The following is a 19254-nucleotide window of genomic DNA, read 5'->3' on the forward strand; positions in this document are numbered from 1 at the left end:
GGGTGAAGACCCACATACCCAGAGGGATTGAAGGTGACCTTCCCGAGCAGAGGATGAGGCAGGCTGTCTAGAACCTGAGGAGCTCTGCCTCAGAGTCTCTACTTTGTGGATGAGTGGTCTACGTCCCAGGTGGCTGTTGTTCCTAGGTGTCTCAGGAATCTATAAATGCTGAAATTCAGCAACATGTTGTGAAAGAAACTGTTAGTACCACCCAGTGATACTGAAAGGAAAAATGAGTCTTCGGTTGTCTTGATTTGCTTCAACTAACTTAAAATACATTAATTGGGTTAATTTATATTCTATGTCTTTGAGATCCGGGCATGAACACTGCTCCCTCCAGGATTGGGAAGCCCTCAAAAGGAGAGAGCTTGTCAGGCACTGCTGTGGCTTGTCCCTGTCCTCCAAATCCTGACCCTATTTGTGAGCCTGTGCACATCTGCTAAGTAAGACACGATCATTTCTGTGATGTGTCCCAAGAATTTCCAGAGTTACTTAGTAATGAACTTAGGTTCAATTTAGGAAATAGCCACATCTTAATTATAATCTAATATTTTCTTACTGAGTTCGTGTCTCATCAAATTTTAAAGAAGTCTTATGTTGAAAGCCTATAATTTAAACCAGGTAGCCAGCCGGGAATGTGAAGTCTTTATCAAAACCCTTGCAATGGCTGGAAACCCTCAAGTAGCCCCACCACCGCCGCCGCCGCCGCCGCCGCCGCCGCCGCCACAGTCCCAGCTTCTGTGCCTTCCTTCTGTCCTCGATCACCATGGCCTCCATGCTGTTCCCTCACCCCACCAGAGGCCTCTCACAGGGCCTTTGCATGGGCTCTCACCCTCTTGCAGACTGCTCATACCTTGAACTGGGAATTGCATGTAGAAGCTGTGCCTTCAATTCTCTGCTTGCGTGGCTTCCGTGGAGTCTTGGGTCACCTGAGCCTCCTTCCATTGCCTCTGTCTGAGCTGCCTACCGCCCTTGCTTTACTCTACCAAGAACAGGTCCCCACCCCGCATTCTGTTTGTGCACTTGTTTACTTGTTCAGTCTGTGTGTGTACTGGTCTATAAGGGTGGGAGCTTTGTCTCTGTCTCTTCGCTGGTGTCTGCCTGGGACCTGCAATAGTCCCTGACATGCAATAGATAATTAAAAGAAGTATCCACTGAATGCACAAGTCAGAAATTGGTTTTTTTTTCCTTAGAGATTACTTTTTAGCCTATTGGCCAACCTTATTTTAGATCTGCAGTCTACCTTATTTTATGCATTTTATGTGAAAGCGAAACACAGGAATGTTAGCTACCTAAATAAAAACTAATTCTTTAACATCTACTGAGAAGTCTAGAAATATACGGCTCAATCTGGTCAGGTATCTAGAATAGGCCAGAAGACTGGAGGAAATAGAGCACTAACTTCGGAATGTAGCAAGAAGCAAGGGGGTGGAGCAGGCTTTCTGAGAGGGATGCTTTCACCTCTCTGGCCGCCCTGCACCTAGCATATAGTTAGTGCTCAGGAGAAAGGTGCTACCGGAGCTGGTGACTGTTTTGTTGGTGGTGGTTGGTTGGTTTTTTTAGGGACAGGGTCTCACTATGTAGCTTTGACTGTCCTGGAACTCACTGTGTAGATTAGGCCAGTCTTGAACTCATATAGATCCACTTGCCTCTGCATTCCAAGTGCTGACATTAAAGGTGTGCACCACTACACCCAGTATTTTTTTTTCAAGATTTATTTTTAAGTGTGTGTGTGTGTGTGTGTGTGTGTGTGTGTGTGTGTGTGTGTTGGTGTGCAAATGTGTACATTGCCTGCAGAGACCAGAAGTGAGCATTGGGTCAGCTGGAGCTGGAGTTCCAGGTGGTTGTGAGATGAGGTTGCTGGGACTCAAACTCGGGACCTCTGGAAGAGCAGTCAGTGCTCTTAACCGCTGAGCCATCGGCCCTGCCTCAGAGCTGATTGTTGTTATGGAGCCATTGCTTTCTCCAAGACCTTGTCTGCTCCACTGGGGTCTTCTATTCTCTCCCAAGAAGACAATTGTGTTGGCCTCTTTTTCTAAGTTACTTAGTTATAAATGTCCTACAAGACCCCTTTTTTTAGTTGTAAGTTAAGAGGTTTTTATTTGGTTGAAAGCACTTTTACAAATGGCTGGAAGGGTCAGAGTTGCCATCTCACAAAATCCATTTCCCACAGGCACCCACGGCACGTGGAACAGCAAAGCTTTCTAGTGCTTTGCTTGCGGAAGAGCCGGGGACAAACCATGATAATTTTGCCTTCTTGGAGACATCTGACCTCTGCTAATTCTTACATAGACATCCTTGGAATCTTCCTTTTAACAACAACAACAACAAAAAGTTGTTTATAAGTAGCAGAACCATCAGTTTGGGAATAGGACCAATCATCTCTCTTTAAATAGAAAGAAGAAGAAGCAGCATCATGGCTGTCTGTCCAGTGAACTGAAGCAAGCCCTAAGCATTGTGACTCTGACCTTGGAGTTGAGAGCTGTGAACATGCAGGCTGTATGCGTTTAGAAAGGGTTAGGAAGAGAGGAGCCACACAGCGAGACATGCTGAGGAAGCCGCTTCCTGTCATCACACAGATGTTAGTAATCTGTAATCTGCTCTTGTTTTCCTCTGGAAGTCCCAAGTGAGCAATCCCTCAGGTACGCTGTCTGTGCTTCAGACCCCAGAGGGGTGATTCCTGCCCTCTCAGGCTTGGACAGAACACGCAGTTCCCAGGAAGTGATCGCACTGCCCCAAACAAACTCCAAAGCCCCAAACTCTGCCCTCACCCTGTGCTGTGGGGGTTCTGTGAGGCAGGACCACCCCTCTGCTTCTTCCTGTAAGGGTACAAGTGCAGTGTTGACTGCAGGGCCTGTTTAAACGTGAGGCAGCTTGACAGGATTCAGCTCTGATAGTGACGTATAACATAGGCCTCATTAATCTGGAGGCTGGAGTCAGAGCGAGAAGAGGCAGCTTTTTCTTTTTTTAACCCTGACCACTGGCAGTTAGCTCATTTATCACCTGTTCCAAACAAATATGCCTTTGGTGGACAAAATCGGCAGGCAGGCACCCTCTGGCACTTATGCTCCCTAGAGTAGGGCTCAGCATGCTTTTCTTTTTTTTTTTTTTTTTTTTTTTTTTTGGTTTTTCAAGACAGGGTTTCTCTGTGTAGCTTTGCGCCTTTCCTGGAACTCACTTGGTAGCCCAGGCTGGCCTCGAACTCACAGAGATCCTCCTGCCTCTGCCTCCCAAGTGCTGGGATTAAAGGCGTGCGCCACCACCGCCCGGCTTCAGCATGCTTTTCAAGCAAGAGAGATGCTCTGGCCTCCGTTCACAAGCAGCCCTCGGTCTTTCTCATACAGCCCTCTTGTAAGAGTGCTGCTTGGATGTGGAAGCTGAGTCTGGGGCCGCGCAGAGCACAGCACCTTCGCCTAGACGGGCATTTCGCCCACATTTTAACCTGGTGAGCCTCTTACCCTGCTCTAGGCGGTGAGGCTCTCGGGTTTTCAAGCACAGAGTCAGTTGTGCAACACATTTTAGAGCTTCATTTATGTCCGGGGAAATCTAACAGAGCTTGGGTCTCAAGGCCAGAGAGAGAGAGCAAGAGCAGTCCCATTCTCTCTGAGGTTGCAGAACCGACTCTTGCCCACATTAGTATCTCACATTCCTTGGAGATGAGAGCATTTGGTCACCGAACCTCAGTTTGTCACTCAGTTTGGCCTTACTGGCAGATAAGCAGCTAGAATTATTTATTTATTTATTTATTATTTATTTATTTATTTATTTATTTATTTATTTATTTATATTTACATTTGGTTTTTCGGGGCAAGATTTCTCTGTGTGTAGCCCTGGCTGTCCTGGAACTCACTTTGTAGACCAGGCTGCCCTCAAACTCACAGGGATCTACCTGCCTCTGCTTCCCAAGTGCTGGGATTAAAGGCACGCACCACCACGCCCAGCCTGAATAAGCAGTTTACAAATGAAGAAATTCACACATAGAACAGACAAATAGGAAATACTCAACTTTACTAGCTGTTAAGGAAATGTAAAGATTGCCTGTTTTTCTCTCAACGTGGTAAAATGTAAGAACAAACTATCTTGCCTGGTTTGTGCAGCTCCATTCACTGCTCCGGAGAAGGATCATTACACTAATATAGCCTTTCCTGAGTGCCTGGGGAAAAGTAGAGACATACAGATCCTTTCACCTAGCTGCCCTGCTTCTAGAAACTCAGAGCCAACAATTTATTAAGTAGATTAGGGGCCTGCTAGAGCTCTGTGTACAAAGGTGCAGCATTGTTTGGCAATGTGTGCGAATAACCAAGGTGTGCCTAGGGTGTGATGGAGGTTAACCCATGCTGGATATGCACGAGGCAAAGCTCCAGATCCCCACACATATCCTGCACTGAGACCAGAGGACAGTTACCAGCAAGACTGTGGAGCCCAGACTCAGAACTCCTCACCTGCATGGCTCCCCCTTAGGTATCTACCTCAGTCAGATTCAGCTCCTTGTGCCTGGTGTTTAGGTTTTTGTTTGTTTGTTTTGTGATTTCCTCTAAAAACTCGGTGTTTGTACACTCCTGTCCTGTGCAGAGTGAACTGTGAGAATCCTGAGGTTCGGTTCATGCAGTCATCACTTCACAGTAGGTTAGCTTTGAACCACCATCCTACCAGACAATTATCTTTACTTTCAGAACGTAGGTACAGGGAAGGTTTCCCACTTAGTGCAAGCACCCCTTTATACAATCCTGTTGTAGAAGAACTCTTAGAGCTTTCTGTTGTCTTAAGTAGCTAGAGGTGAGTGTTCCACAGTCCCAAGGATTCAGCTAAGCCTCCAAGGAGGACAGGCCCTAAATGATTGCTGTAGCTTCATTCCTAAGATAGCGTTATAAAGTTTTTTTTTTTTTCCTTTTCACCTTTTTAATTGTTTGCTTTTCCTCTTGCCTCTAATACCATCCCATTCTGTGAAATGGAAAAGGCAGCAGCCTAAACCTACTGCCTTGTGTGCTGGCTCTTCCCACTTTACCAACAGAAGAAACTAGAATAATGTGCTGGTCTTGCCCCCAAATCCACAGTTCACAGTCTGGGTCCATTCCTGCTTTAGAATGTTACTATATGCAGATTAGCTAGATCAAACCGAGAAGGGAGGCTGGAGCAAAGTCACGGGGGAGAGAACACAGACAGAGAAGCAGAAAGCTGGGGCCTGTGTTTGCTCAAAAGTAGGTAGGGCCCCCTAGCCGGCTAGTCAGCTTCCTGGACAAAGCTGCAGATCTCGGGGCAGTTTGGGAGATTGTGAGAGTATGGTAATACTTAAGGATTAGGAATGGGTTAGCGTTTGACCAGGGAAAGGGCTGACCTAGAAGGCATTGACCATGCCTAGAGTCTGAGCTAGATCTGGACCTATTCCCAAGCCAAAGGTCTTCTCCCTCGCTTCCTCCTTGAAATGTGGTCACTTGGGGATTTCTTGTGAAATTACCAAATCACTGAGGCCTCGAGGAGGTTTGCACCAAGAGTGATAATGTGGGTGGAGCCTTGGAGTGCTCCTGGATTCTTAAGTCCTCCAGACTTATGGAGAGGCATTATTTCCCAACCTCTAAGCAAAACCAGTTTTTAGCTGCTCTAACACAGTTACTATTGTTTTTGACCCGTGGCTCAGTAAAGATGGGCAGGGACATGTAATAAGACATGGCTCAGAATTGGTGCCAGAAGAAAGAGTAACTCCACCATTCACTACTGAGCTGGTCCTCGAAGGTTTCTGATAGCTGTCTTCAGCTGGGGCAGATGGTAGCCTGGTCATGCCAGCATCACTGTCACAGCAGGAGTCCAAGTACCATAAAGTGGAGTTGGGAGGTGGAAGCAGCCTGAGTTCAAACCTCATCCTGCCTTTTCCTATGGTAACTATGGTGTGCCATCCCTCAGCTGCTTTCCTACAGCTGTGACATGGGAATGCCCATGTGCGCCACAGACATCGTTCTTGCCAGGACTGTAGAAGACAGTATAAGGGCTGCTTTACCTATCCCTACCTCCAGGTCCCTTTTGGCTGGGGGGATTTTACATGACCTCAAGTATAGGTGTAGAAAAAGGCGTAGACTCCAAATGTTATGTATAGTAATTATAATTATATATATATATACATATATATATATATTGGTATCTATTAAAGAAAAAAGCAAATTTTCACACTAATGGGATGGATACTCATGTTTTGTTTTATATGAAGAATTAAATCTTGGCTGAATACTTGGTCCTGCAGAATCAGAGTTCATTGGTATCCTGATTTTTTTTAACCATCAATGCTGAAAATGCTGCTTCACATAAATGCGTAGTATAAAATGGTAAACACATGCTTAGGGATATTTCAGACACTGTTAGAAACTCTTGAAATCCTAATCCAAAATTCATTTAATGGTTGTTTTTTTTAATCAAATTCAAGTTAGCAATCAATGCACTTTTTAAAGTCAAACATTTTAATACAATATAACTCAGATATACTAATTTAATACTTACAAGAATGATGGTTAAAAAAAAAAAAAACATGAAAAGTCTTTGTTTTCCGTAATTCAGCCACTATGTTTCCATAAGAACAGAAAGATTTGACTGCAGTTCATAATGTACAGTAGTAGTCTTGAATCTGAGCTGAGGTCCTGGGCAACGTTGGTTGGTGTGGCATGATGTAATCACATACACAGTGCCCATGTGTGCTCAGAGCCAAGGCTGCAGAGAAGTCACTCTGTGCCGCATGGGTGAAGACTGCCAGAAACACCTCAGATTCATTACGCATTGGATTCCGAGTTCATTTTTGGTGACTGCATTAAATTTTTCCTGACCCCCACATGCAGTTATATGACCCCATACAGAGCTGCAGCCCACTGTTTGAGAAGCTGGGGGCACTCGGCTTGGTCCCTGCTTCTCCTCAGTGGTAGGAAGTGCTTCCTTTCCCCTCTGATGTCTGCAAGTGGGGTTTGCTCTGTGGCGGTAATACTATTAGAGTTACCAGCTTCCTAGAGAAAAAGGGAGGCCGGCAGTAAAAGCTCTTCATACAAACCACTCTCCGAAGGAGCCATATTTGTCACTGCATCCATCCTAAAACAGGACCTGACTAGGAAGGGTGGGTGGAGTAGCAGGAATCCTGTGGGGACTGGTGTTGCACCCAGGGCATCTGAGAGCAGTGCTAAGGAAATCAGCTGATTGGTCCTCGCCGAATGGTGGTAGGTATTGGTAATTGTAGCAGCTGATTTTATTATAAATTTTTGGTTGGTTCCTGGTACCCGGCACCTTTAGGACTTGACATGGAAACAGAAATGATTCAGAACTTATGACCATCTGAAGACATGAGTGACCCATTGCGCTCAGTCCTTTGAGTGTTTCCAGCACTTCCTCCAGCTGCAGCCCCTGGAGATGCTCTTCTGTTGATCCTTTTTTTTGCTAGGCAGGAAAAACAACAGCTTTACCGTTGCAGTTGCTACTGTTTGGGGTGAAACATTTAAACGTGAGGCCTATAGCGTAGATGACAAATCCAAAAGGATGTGGCAGTGTGGTGTCTGTAAATGATACCTTCTTCAAATTGATTGATCTCATTTTCCAGGCCCAGAGATCTGCAACCTACTCCCATAGACAAGTTTCTGTGTTTCTTGTTAAAAAAGAGTATTGATGGTTTTTTTAGACTTGGGTGGTTTGATGGTGTTTTAGAATTTGGTGGTTGGATGCTTTTTTAGACTTGGTGGTTCCCCACTTACAAGGACTTGCTAACAAATCTCTTGCATGTGTGTGATGTTTCATCTCACATGAACCCTCACTAAACTAAAGCCACAAGGCTGGGCATGCTGGTGCCCGTCTCCTTTAACTCAAGCTCTTAGGCAGAGGCGGGTAGATCTATCTCTGTGCGTTCAAGCCAGTCTTAGCTACATAGCAAGTTCCAGGCAGCAAGGGATACACAGCGAGACCCTGTCGGAAAGAGCAAACCAGAACAAACACTAAAGCCACTCTCCCCCTGTGCGGCCTGCTCTTCTTGTACAGGTACCTTGGTGTGCACACTCGTTTTTTTTGTCAGCTTCATATAAACTAGAGTTAGCTAGTATACTAGTTACTTTCTCATGATCTGCTAAAACACATAACCAGATCAACTTAAAGACAAAAAAAGTTTATTTGAGCTTAAGGCTCCAGAAGAATAAGAGTCTACGATGGCAGTCTAGAGACATGGCAGCTGGATCTGGAAGCTGAGAGCTTACATCTTGAGCCATAAGCAGGAAGCAGAGGTGGCTGTGGGGGACTGGGAATGACCTGTGGCTTTATAGCTCAAAGCTTTCCCACAGTGACATACTTTCTCCAGCAAGGCCACACCCCCTAAACCTACCCAAACAGTACCACCAACTGGGGGCCAAGTATTCAAGCATCTGAGCCTCTGGGGGACAGTCTCATTCAACCACCACATCTGGGAAGAGGGACCCTAATTAGGAAAATGTCTCTATCAGATTGGCCTGTATGCAAGTCTGTTGCCAGGTGATGGTGGCGCACGCCTTTAATCCCAGCACTCAGGAGGCAGAGAAGGGTGGTCTCTGTGAGTTCAAGGCCAGCCTGGGCTACAGAGTGAGTTCCAGAACAGCCAGGGCTATTGCACAGAACCCGCCGTTGTGGGAGGGCCCAGGCTGCTGTGGCGATGCTATCCCTTGGCAGGTGGTCCTGGGTTGTATAAAGAGCAAGCTGAGCACACCATGGGGAGCAAGCCACGTGTGTTCCTCTTTGTCCTCCACGTCCGTCCGTCTGTCCATTCCTTCCTTCAGGTTCCTGCACTAACCTCCCTGGATGACGCATTGTGACCTCAGAGTTGTAAGAGGAAATGAACTCTTTCTTCTCCCACGCTGGATTTGTTCAGTGTTTTGTCACAGCAACAGAAACCCAATCTAAGATAGTGTGCCTTGGCCCTGCCGTACTGGTGCTTCTTACAGCTTCTCCCGGGACTACCTAGGCCAGTTATCAAATGCTTCAGACCAGAAGTGTTCCAGATTTTACATTATACCTGGGCAGGGTGGTGCATAGTTTGTAGTCCCAGTACCTAGGAGTCAAAAGGAGGATTGTTAGCGTAAGTGCAAAACTACCTACCATTGGCTACATAGCGAGTACCAGGCCAGCCAGGGTTACATAGTGAGACCCTGTGTCAAAATATCTTTTCAGAATATTTCGGTTTTTGAAATATTTGCATGTGCACAATTAGATCTCTCAGTTATGAAATGAAGTCTCCATATGAAATTTATGCTTCATATGCCCTTTATACGCATAAATCTAAAGCTAGTCTTAGACACTATTTGTTTGCACACCTGTGTTTTGGTTGTGCCTAGTCACATGAGTTCAGATATGAAATCTTATCTTTATGGCATCCTCTGGGTACACAAAGAGTTACAGGTTTCCAGTCAATTTAATTCAAGATTTTTTTGGTTCTGCGTACTAGTTCTGTACTGCACTCTGGATAGGTGCATAGTTGTTTCTCTTCAAATCTGTAACTAGTTTTTTAAAAATTTGTATGTGCTCACAGTTTAAAATGTAAATTATACTAAAGGATACATAAAACCCGAGCCTTCCTCCTGTGGTAACCCGGCACAGAAGGGCTCTTGTGTCCCTAGTGAAGAATGATACCGTCTGTCTATAGACACCACACTTTGCATCCTCACAAACAGTTCTATCCTGTACAGTAATGCCATCCTGCCATAGTGATCATTCTAGAAATGTATTGATTAAAAAGTATTTACTCATATAAACCTTGAGATGAACCAGGGGAAATGCTCACTCTTTTACATTTAAGTTAAAAAAATATTGGGGAGGGACTGGAGACATTGCTTAGAGGTTAAGATTACTTGCTATTCTTGCAGAGAACCCAAATTTGGTTCCCAGCACCCACATGGCAGCTCACAGCCAGCCTCAACTCCAACTGCAGGGGATCAAACACCCACTCTGGCACCAGACACACATGGTGGACATATGTATATAAATATACATGCGGGCGTTCATCATACACATATAATAAAATAAAAAATATTGGAGGCTAGATTGATTGAAGGGTGAGACCCACCTCAGTGTGTTTTGCTCTCAGCTGTGTTGATGAATGAAAGCACCATGTATATGTATGGTGGACCTGGGAATAGTGTCTTCCTGAGATGGGGTAGCTGGTCCCACAAACACATGTGGGGAGTTGGAGCCTGACCTGAAGCCCCAAAGATAGCGGGAGCAAGAGAGGGTTCGCCCCTGTCAGCACACTGTTTACCATCAGATGCCAGAGCAAAGCAGGAAGGCGTCTAACTGTGGGATTCAAGTTTATTAAAATGCTGCAGAGATTTCCGAATAGAAACACATAGGACAGTTTCAGAAAACAGGCTCTCCAATCCCTACTTCCACAGTTGAAGCTTGATAGAGTTCCACCAGCTGTAGTGGCTGTCCTGAGACAGAGGCAGAAGGATCACAAGATTGATATGAAGCATGAACTCACCTGTGTGCCCTTCTGGCGTCTACTGAAAGATGAGTCCAGCTTCAAGGTCTGCTCATATGGCCAAGACTTTCTGTGAGATGCATCTTTCGTTTCCCCTTTTCCTACACGAAGTTTGTGGAAGAGTTGGAAGGTGTCGAAGTAAGAGAGAAGCTACTTGGACCGTTTGCTGTTTGGAGAAGCCAAAGCTGGCTTTCAGACATGGTAGCCTCACAAGAAACACACTTTGAGACTGTCACTCTTTGAAAAGTTAATAAGTGATTTATTTATGTAAGTGTGTGCCATCATTTCTACAAAGAGCCCAGCTTCCAAAATAAAAATTAGATTATCTTCTATTTTAAAATTTAATTTTTATTAAGTCATAAGTATTTCATATATGAATAAAATATATTTTGATCATATTCACTCTCCCCTTAATCCCTCCCAATTATTTTGTTTATCAGGGACACGTGACCATCAATCATCATGAAGAACCCATTTGCACACCTTGCTGAGCCCTTGGACCCTGCACAACCAGGAAAGAGATTCTTCAATTTGAATAAATTGGAAGACTCAAGATATGGTGAGTGCATCACTCTATGATGTAATTGCTCTGTTAGCAACTGGTCTCACGTTTGTATAATTGATTATGCAACTAATTGGCCTTTGGGGGGGTTGGAAGAGATCAGAGGAGACAATGAGTGAATGTGGGTTAAACAGACAAACACACACACACACATACACTTTTTCAAATAAACATCTTATTGAATGTTTATTTGTTTAATTGTAAATGGGTCATTTTCTCTCTTCTTGAGCATTAGTTTCTCAAGAAATATTATTCTGTGTATCTATAAAAATTCATATTGCTTGTTGTATACCACACAAAGTCTAGACTGATGGTGAACTGTGATGACTTAATGGGAACTTTTCTTTGTGTTACTGAACTCAAAGTAAGCAATCATTTAAATAAATAAGTAAACGGGGAATTGTTTTAGCCTAGTCTTTGAGTATTTTCAATTACTGAATGTCTCTTAAATCCATTCCCTGTACATAGTCTTCACCATTTTCCATTTTAAACTTGTCAATCACTTTTTAAAAATTTATTTATTTGTTTTTATTTTACGTGCATTGGTGTTTTGCCATGGGTGCCAGGTCCCTGAAACTAGAGTTACAGACAGTTGTGAGCTGCCACGTGGGTGCTGGAGAATTGAACCTGGGTCCTCTGGAAGAGTGCTCTTAACCACTAAGCTATCTCTCCAGCCCTAAACTTGTCAATCACTTTACCCTCTTCCCCTGTTGCAAGAATAATCCGATGTCTTGTATAAAGTTTATCGAAAGATTGGCTTTAAAGAGAGCTCTGAACAAAAGGTGCCCTGTAGTTTTCATTTTAATGCTTTCTATCTCTACTCCTAGGACGCCTGCCGTTTTCTATCAGAGTTCTCCTGGAGGCAGCCGTCCGGAACTGTGATGAGTTTTTGGTGAAGAGACATGACATTGAAAACATTCTGAACTGGAGTGTCATGCAGCATAAGAACATAGAAGTGCCGTTTAGACCGGCTCGCGTCATCCTGCAAGACTTTACGTGAGCCTGCCTCCACTTCCCTCACCTCCGCCCCCTCGTCAGCCTCTCCAGAAAGTCTTTACTTAACAAAAACGTTGTCTCTCAGTGTCCGGGAGACAAAAGGAAAGCCAGAGGCCCTAACCCCTGGAACAAGTGCAGACTGCTGAGTCTCCAGCAGTCATCCCACCTCTCCAGTGACAGGGGCGTCCAGCCTCAGAACTGAGGCCCCGGGCCGAGCACACTGGGGTGGTAGAAGAGAGCATGCAGGAGAGCTGTGTGGGGAGTTTCGTGCAGGGTCCAGTTCCGGGCTGTTGTGCCTGCACACAGATGCGCTGTCTTTGAGGAGAGAAGAGGCACTGCCTTACCACCCTCGGCTGCAGCCTGCTACTGATGCTGGAATTCCAGCTGCCAGTGACGGCACAATTGCTCAGACATAATCTTCTCATTTGGCAATGATGTTATTCTGATTCCTTTAGTGGACCCAGTTTCTTTATGTAAAAGAAAATCACCATATTATTTATTTTTATATATATTTTTTACAATCATTGGTGTTTTGCCTGCATATATGTCTGTGTGAGGGTATCAAGAGCCCTGGAAGTGGGCTTATAGACAGGTGTGAGCTGCCATGTAGGAACTGAAATCTGGAAGAGCAGCCAGTGCTCTTAACTGCTGAGCCGTCCCTCCAGTCCCCAGATTTTGTATTTTAAAGAGAGAAGGACTGACTCAGTATAAATCTGATTGACGGCCCATTTTCCTGAATTCTAACTACTACTTTGTTCCTTTTCAATTGTGTGCGACCCTTACATATGGTACATTGTTACGTGGGGGGGTTTTGGCCTAGGTACTGGCCATTAAGCATATTGTCCCCATACCTCCCATGGCCCCTTTTCTCTTCCCTCCCTGTCCTGTAATCCCTTTGCTCTCCTAAATAGCCTCACATCTACTTTCATGTGATTTACACATAGACAACTTTATATACCTACATAAGATTTAGGAACCACAAATGAGAGAGCGCAGATATTTGTCTTTCTGACTGGCGTAGTTCACTCCATAGAGTATCTCCAGTAGTGTTCATTTTCCTGCACACGATTTAATTGTGTACTTCAGGTTTGAAAACATGGGTACTGTGTGGTGTACTACTGCTCTCATCCACTGCTCTTTCTCAGACATCTGGTTGCTCGCATAACTTAGCTGCTGGGACACTGAAGTGCAGCGTCTCTGTGACGTGTTGACTTGGAGCCTTTGAGTAAATACCAGGAGGGCAGAGCTGGGTTGTATGGGACATCTAAAAATCATTCCATTTTTAAAGGAACCCCTGGACTGACTACCATTGTGGATGGACTAATTCACATTCCCACCCAGTGTCCACAGTTCCCTTTTGTCCATGTTTTCAATATATAGTCATTCTTTTTCTTAATGACTTCCAGTCTGGCTGGAGTGAAATGGAAGCCCAGGGTAATTTTAACTTGCTTCACTTTGGCTAGTGAGGACTTAAACACTTTTATGTGTTTCTTAGCAGTTTGTATTTCTTCTTTTATTTATTTATTTATTTTTATTTTATTTTATTTTATTTGTTTATTTATTTTTCTGGAGTTGAGGACCGAACCCAGGGCCTTGCGCTTGCTAGGCAAGCACTCTACCACTGAGCTAAATCCCTAACCCCATATTTCTTCTTTTAAGAGCTGTCCTTTTGTTTCGTTATTCTGTTTATTGATTGGGTTGCTTGCTTGTTTAGTTTTTGAGACCTTTGCATATTCTAGATGTTAGTTCTTTGTCTGCTGTATGGCCAGTGAAGACTTTCTCCCATTGTGTAAGCTGTCTCTTCCCTTGATAGACTGTTTCCTTCAGTGTGCAGAAGCCTTTTCATTTTATGAGGCCTCATTTATCAGCTGTTGGCCTTATCTCCTGGGTAGACTGGAATCCTGCTGAGAGATGTCTTGCCCACACTTGCATCCTAAAGTGTTTTCTCCACTTTAGCATGTGTTCTTTGCTGTCTTCTTGATCAGCCGCTGCAGGCTCCTGCCTTGACTTCCCCACTGTACCCCACTGTGAAGGACTGTACCGAGAACCATGGGTTACAGTAAGCCCTTTCTCCCTTAATAAGTGACATTGCCAATAACTTATCACAGCAATGAGAAAAGAAGCTAAGACACTGGGGGGTGCTTTGGCAGCCTGGGGTCTTTTGTCTGACCATGTGGATTTTAACATTATATTTTTCTATTTCTGTGAAGAATAGCATTGGAATTTTGATGAGGATTGCATTGAACCTGTAGATGATTTGGTAATATAGCCACTTTTACAACATTGATTCTTCCAGTCCATGAGTATGGACGTCTGTCCATCTTCTAGTACCTTCAAGTTCTTTCTTTGGTGTTTTAAAGTTTTCATTAAAAAGACTTTTCACTTTTTTGATTAGTCTTATTCCAAGGTATATATCCACTCCTTCAAGTCTGGTCTAAAGTTGAAGGAATGATCTGGGAAGCAGTCCACTCTCATCAGACTTCTTGAATGCAAACATCCCGTCTTCCCCATAGTTTCTTGTGTTCAAGTTAATTTACTGGTGGAGTTCTACAAGGACATTCTGCTCAGTCATGCAACTTACCACCTGTGTGATTTCTGCTCAAGGAAATATGCTTAGAACAACTTACACTTTTCTAAGTCACCTATTCCTAATGCCTCTGATGACATAGTCCCTTGTCAGTATTAACAATGGCAAAACCTGCAAAATCCAGTCACACACACTCATGGCTGTTTTCTGCTTGCTTTTTCCCCCCTAGGGGTGTGCCAGCTGTGGTTGATTTTGCTGCAATGCGTGATGCTGTGAAGAAATTGGGAGGAAATCCAGAGAAAATAAATCCTGTCTGTCCCGCTGACCTTGTAATTGATCATTCCATCCAGGTTGATTTCAGCAGAAGGTGAGGAGGGTTAGAAGGGATTCCTTGGTTTTCTTCTTTGTGAAAAATCTTGGAATACACGTGTTTTAAAAATATGTGTACATGTTGGGCCCATGATAGCTCAGCGAGTCAGGGTACTTGCTGCCAAGCCTGAGGACCTGAGTTCCATTCTTGGGATCCACATGACAGAAGGAGAGAACCAAGTCCCACAAGTCATTTCCTGACGTACATATGAGTGCCATGGCACACGCATGCCCACACATACCCACATACAGACAAATAAATAAATGTAAGACAATTCTTTAACATGCATGCGTATTTGAGAATATCTTTAAAGGTGATGCCAGAAAATCGACTTTCCAGTGAATGATACTGGGAGAAATGGATTATGTAAATGCTATCATTGCCTGTCTGTTTGCTTTGAAAAGGAGTGGTCTGCATCTACTGGCTTTACTCTAGCTTGAAGAATGAATCAAAACACACGTGTACATTTTGCCATGAGAGCTTGTCAACGCAAGTGCATGTCTGGCTTTAGAAGAGTTGAGGGGTTTTTTAACTACTGCAGCTTTATTCCTGTTTTTATCACAAGAAACTGTTCTGTGACTGGCTCCCTGTGCATGCAAATAAGGCCTACACTAGTTCTGCCCTCCATCTCTTCTGTCTGGGCTATATCCTCATCCCACCCTCTCCTGCCAAGGTCCATGTCATCTTTCCTAGCCAGCTGAAATTCACACATCAGAAATCCCTCATCGTCTAGCCCGTGTCCAGCCGAGTGAGTTGCTGGTTCACTGGACTGGAGCATGCATGTAATAGGCACTTAACATAACTAAAGCTGGTGACCTTGAAATTATCCCTTGGTGGAAAGAGAAGGTAACTTAACATGACTGAGATACCCCCTTTCCATGGGGACAAACAAAATCTCTCCTTCTCACCTGTCCCTCCACCCGGCATCCAAAGGTGTGGATAGTAAAATGTCTTTATAAAGAAATTGAACATATGACTTTACAAAGTTGCAAACTCACAACTTAGCGATGACTTCTTAACAAATGTTTAAAAGTGAATGCTGCTTAAGCAAAACATGTGTAGCATTTATAATCCTAACTTGTTTTACAGATAACTGAGGTTTGTAGTATTTTTTAGTGAACTTTTAGTCCTCATTCTCCAAAAGTCTTTGCTTAAATTGGAGTTGTTGAGAGTGAGTCTTTGGGCTAAATGACATCTAGATAGTAAACATTCCTGTGCATTTCCAGTCCCATTATGATGCACTAGAAGGTGCAGAAAGTCAGCCTGTACCACAGCAGAATCCAGGGAGTGCACTTGGTGCATCATGAACCCAAAGAAAAAGTTAAGCCTGAGAAAAAAGAAACTCTTTGCCTCTTCCCTTTGACTCACAGTGGGTTTCATATACCCTCCAAGGAAATTAGGAATAAGCCATTCTCTAGTTCATATTGAGATATTTAAACCAGATAAATTCAACACGGAGAGAAAGGACCTGTCCTGGAACTGACAGATGTTGGACACGGAGACTGAATTCCCCACCTTCACCTTTCCCTTGGCCCTGGAACCATCCTTAGGTGTTCTCTCTCTCCAGTACCTTCTTTAAATCACACGAGCCCAGCTTGATGGTTCCGATCTGCAAACAAGAAGTTGAGTAAGAATTTTCTAAAGTCCTACCTCATAAGTAATAATAAAGTCACCTCCCAAAGTCATAGCAACTTCACCTTAGCAGCAAGGTTTCATTGTTCCTTCCTGGAAGGTGAAGGGACTGGAGGCAGAATGCCGTGATTTCATGTCTGACCCGCTGGCCTCAAATCCCAAGTGCTCATGCTGTCAATGCCTCTGGGCTATCACTTGATATTTTTTTCTTCCCTTTAAGTGTTGACTTCCACCCTTTTTGTTTTTTAATGGACCTTTTTCATTTACATGATCTTAATGGAAATGGTATTAGGAAAACAGAAATGCAAGGGTGAATGTCATATACCCATTTAAATCTAGTGCACACACATAGTAGCTGTTTTTTAAAACTGTTTAGGATGATTTATTTTGCATGCATTTGTGTGGGGGTGGGGGTGGTGCAAACGTGCAGATCAGGGGACATGTCACCTCCTACCCTGTGCACCTCAGGCGTGGAACTCTGGTTGTCAGCTTGGTGGCAGCTGCCTTTACATACTGAGTCAGACCACCAGCCCCAGTTGTGCTAGGTAGGTAGGTAGATTGGTTGGTTGGTTGGTTGGTTGGTTGGTTGTTGGTTGGTTTTAATGGGTTTTTGTTTTGTTTTGTTTGTTTGTTTGTTTTGAATTTCAGCTTTGGAAGTCCTTATCCTTTAAAGGAATTAAATGGGCTGGGCGGTGGTGGCACATGCCTTTAATCCCAGCACTCAGGAGGCAGAGGCAGGCAGATCTCTGTGAGTACGAGGCCAGCCTGGTCTACAGAGTGAGGTCCAGGAAAGGCACAAAGCTACACAGAGAAACCCTGTCTCGAAAAGCAAACAAACAAACAAACAAAAAACCCTAAAGGAATTAAATGTGATATGTGCTGACTGTTATGGAAGTGAGTGCTATGGGCTAACTCCCAGCTCCATTCTTGAAATGAGCTGGGAAAGCCAGGTAAAGATGTCAGGGTTGTGTATTTTCAATAGTTGGGAGCTCTTTATCTAGTCTGAATATCATTTTCCTTGTCATCATCAGCTACTGAGGACCTAACCAGCATGTTGCTGTCATGTGTCCTGCATTTATCTCAGAACTGCCCCTGGCTTTTCCCCAAGAATTTCACAACAGTTTATGACCAGGTTTCATGAAAGCTGTTTTTTTCTGGAAATACTACTTATAAATTTCTAGGCTCTATTCTGTGAAAGTCTCAGACACTATAAATGTGAATTTATATCACATAATCATGGGGAAATCATCCCATCTGTTTATGAGGCCATTCACATTCAGAGACCTCTTTAGAAGTTCTCTAGATTGGAATAAGGCATGTTGATGTTATGGGATAGAATCATAGAATCTTTGTTTAACTATGTAAAGCTGTGTTGCTTTTGTTTATGCTGCATTTGTTTAACTATGTAAAGGTGTGTTGCTGTTTCACCTTGCCTGCCTAAGGCACCTGATTGGTCTAATAAAAAGCTGAATGACCCATAGCTAGGCAGAGGAGAGATAGATGGGGCTGGTGGGCAGAGAGAAAATGGGGCCCAACCAGCCAGTGGCCATTTGGTTGGGGCAGGGAGGCAGATACACAGACATGGAGGAGGCAGGAGAGCAGGCTGGACAGTATGTAGATGAGGTAAATGAGCCTTGGGGCAGCACATAGATTAATAAGAAATGGGTTAATTTAAAAAAGCTAGTAGAAACAAGTGTAAGCTAAGGCTGAGCATTCATAGTTAATGTTTCCATGACATGATTTGGGAGCTGGTTGGCCACCCAAAGAAAACCTGCTACATGTTGACACCTTTGTAATCCTAGTACCTTGAATATCAAGATGGGAAGATCAAGAACTCAAGGCCAGCCTGTCTACAGGAGACCTTGTCCCCAAACACAAAAGGCTCATTAGATTGTGCCAATTTAGGAGAGTTTTGAGTGGTAATAAAATAAATTTTAAAAATTTGAATTCTAGGTCTGTTCATTTTTTCTGATAACCACAACAAGACTAATTGAGCCACACTTAGCACAATATGGTTTTGTTTTCATAGTGTTGGGTTTTTACCTGAAATCACTATAGCTTGGAACAGCCTGGGCATTTCTGGCTTCTTATCATTTTGCGCACCATATTCTGGGGCAAGCCTTCTCGTTCATTCCCTGCTTCGACTCCCACAGCCTCCTGATGCTGGAGGGTAAAGTCCAGAAGTGCTTGTGTGTCAGAATAGATGGCAGCAGCCACATGAGTCAGAGTCTCGCCTGCACTGGTGGAAACGATGCTTGGAGATCTCTTCTCTGGTGTTTGGTTTTCTTTTCTCTGTAAAACAGGTTTAACAGACCTGTGTTGTACCCGTATTTATTCAATAAACTAGTCAATTTCAAAGAGGAAGTTTAATGACTACATAACTTCAATGCAATTGCTTAGTGTGGTCACTCCAGGAAGGTGCAAACAACCCTGACTTGGGAGCCAGAAGGCTCTTCAGAGGCCACTCAGTCAGGGTCCTGAAGCACACAGACCAAGGAGGAAGGAGCCAAAAGTCCATCCTAGGAGAGGACAGAGTCAGAGTCATATGAAAGCCGCCATGTGGCGACCCTGAGAGCTGGGCTGGAGAATACGGAGGGTCTGGTAAAGCAAGGTTTACGTCAGGCTGAAGAACTTGGGTTTTTGAAACAAAGGGTTTATAGTTTATTAGAATATGGTGAGCTGATAATAATCTGTGTATGTAGAAAACTCAA

The 19254-nt window shown here is 43.9% G+C and overlaps 1 protein-coding gene across 1 annotated transcript in view; it reads left to right on the plus strand.

Annotated features, from left to right (window-relative positions):
* Positions 1–19254, plus strand: part of Aco1 (aconitase 1) — a 64409-nt gene that overhangs the window by 10855 nt on the left and 34300 nt on the right. Inside the window, exons 2-4 of the mRNA XM_006975323.4 lie at positions 10897–11015; positions 11846–12014; positions 14771–14908. Coding sequence (XP_006975385.2) covers positions 10919–11015; positions 11846–12014; positions 14771–14908 — 404 coding nt within the window. The 5' untranslated portion in view covers positions 10897–10918. The remainder of the gene's footprint in view (positions 1–10896; positions 11016–11845; positions 12015–14770; positions 14909–19254) is intronic.

This window comes from Peromyscus maniculatus, chromosome 2 (assembly GCF_049852395.1).
Source record: "Peromyscus maniculatus bairdii isolate BWxNUB_F1_BW_parent chromosome 2, HU_Pman_BW_mat_3.1, whole genome shotgun sequence".
Classification (NCBI taxonomy): domain Eukaryota; kingdom Metazoa; phylum Chordata; class Mammalia; order Rodentia; family Cricetidae; genus Peromyscus; species Peromyscus maniculatus.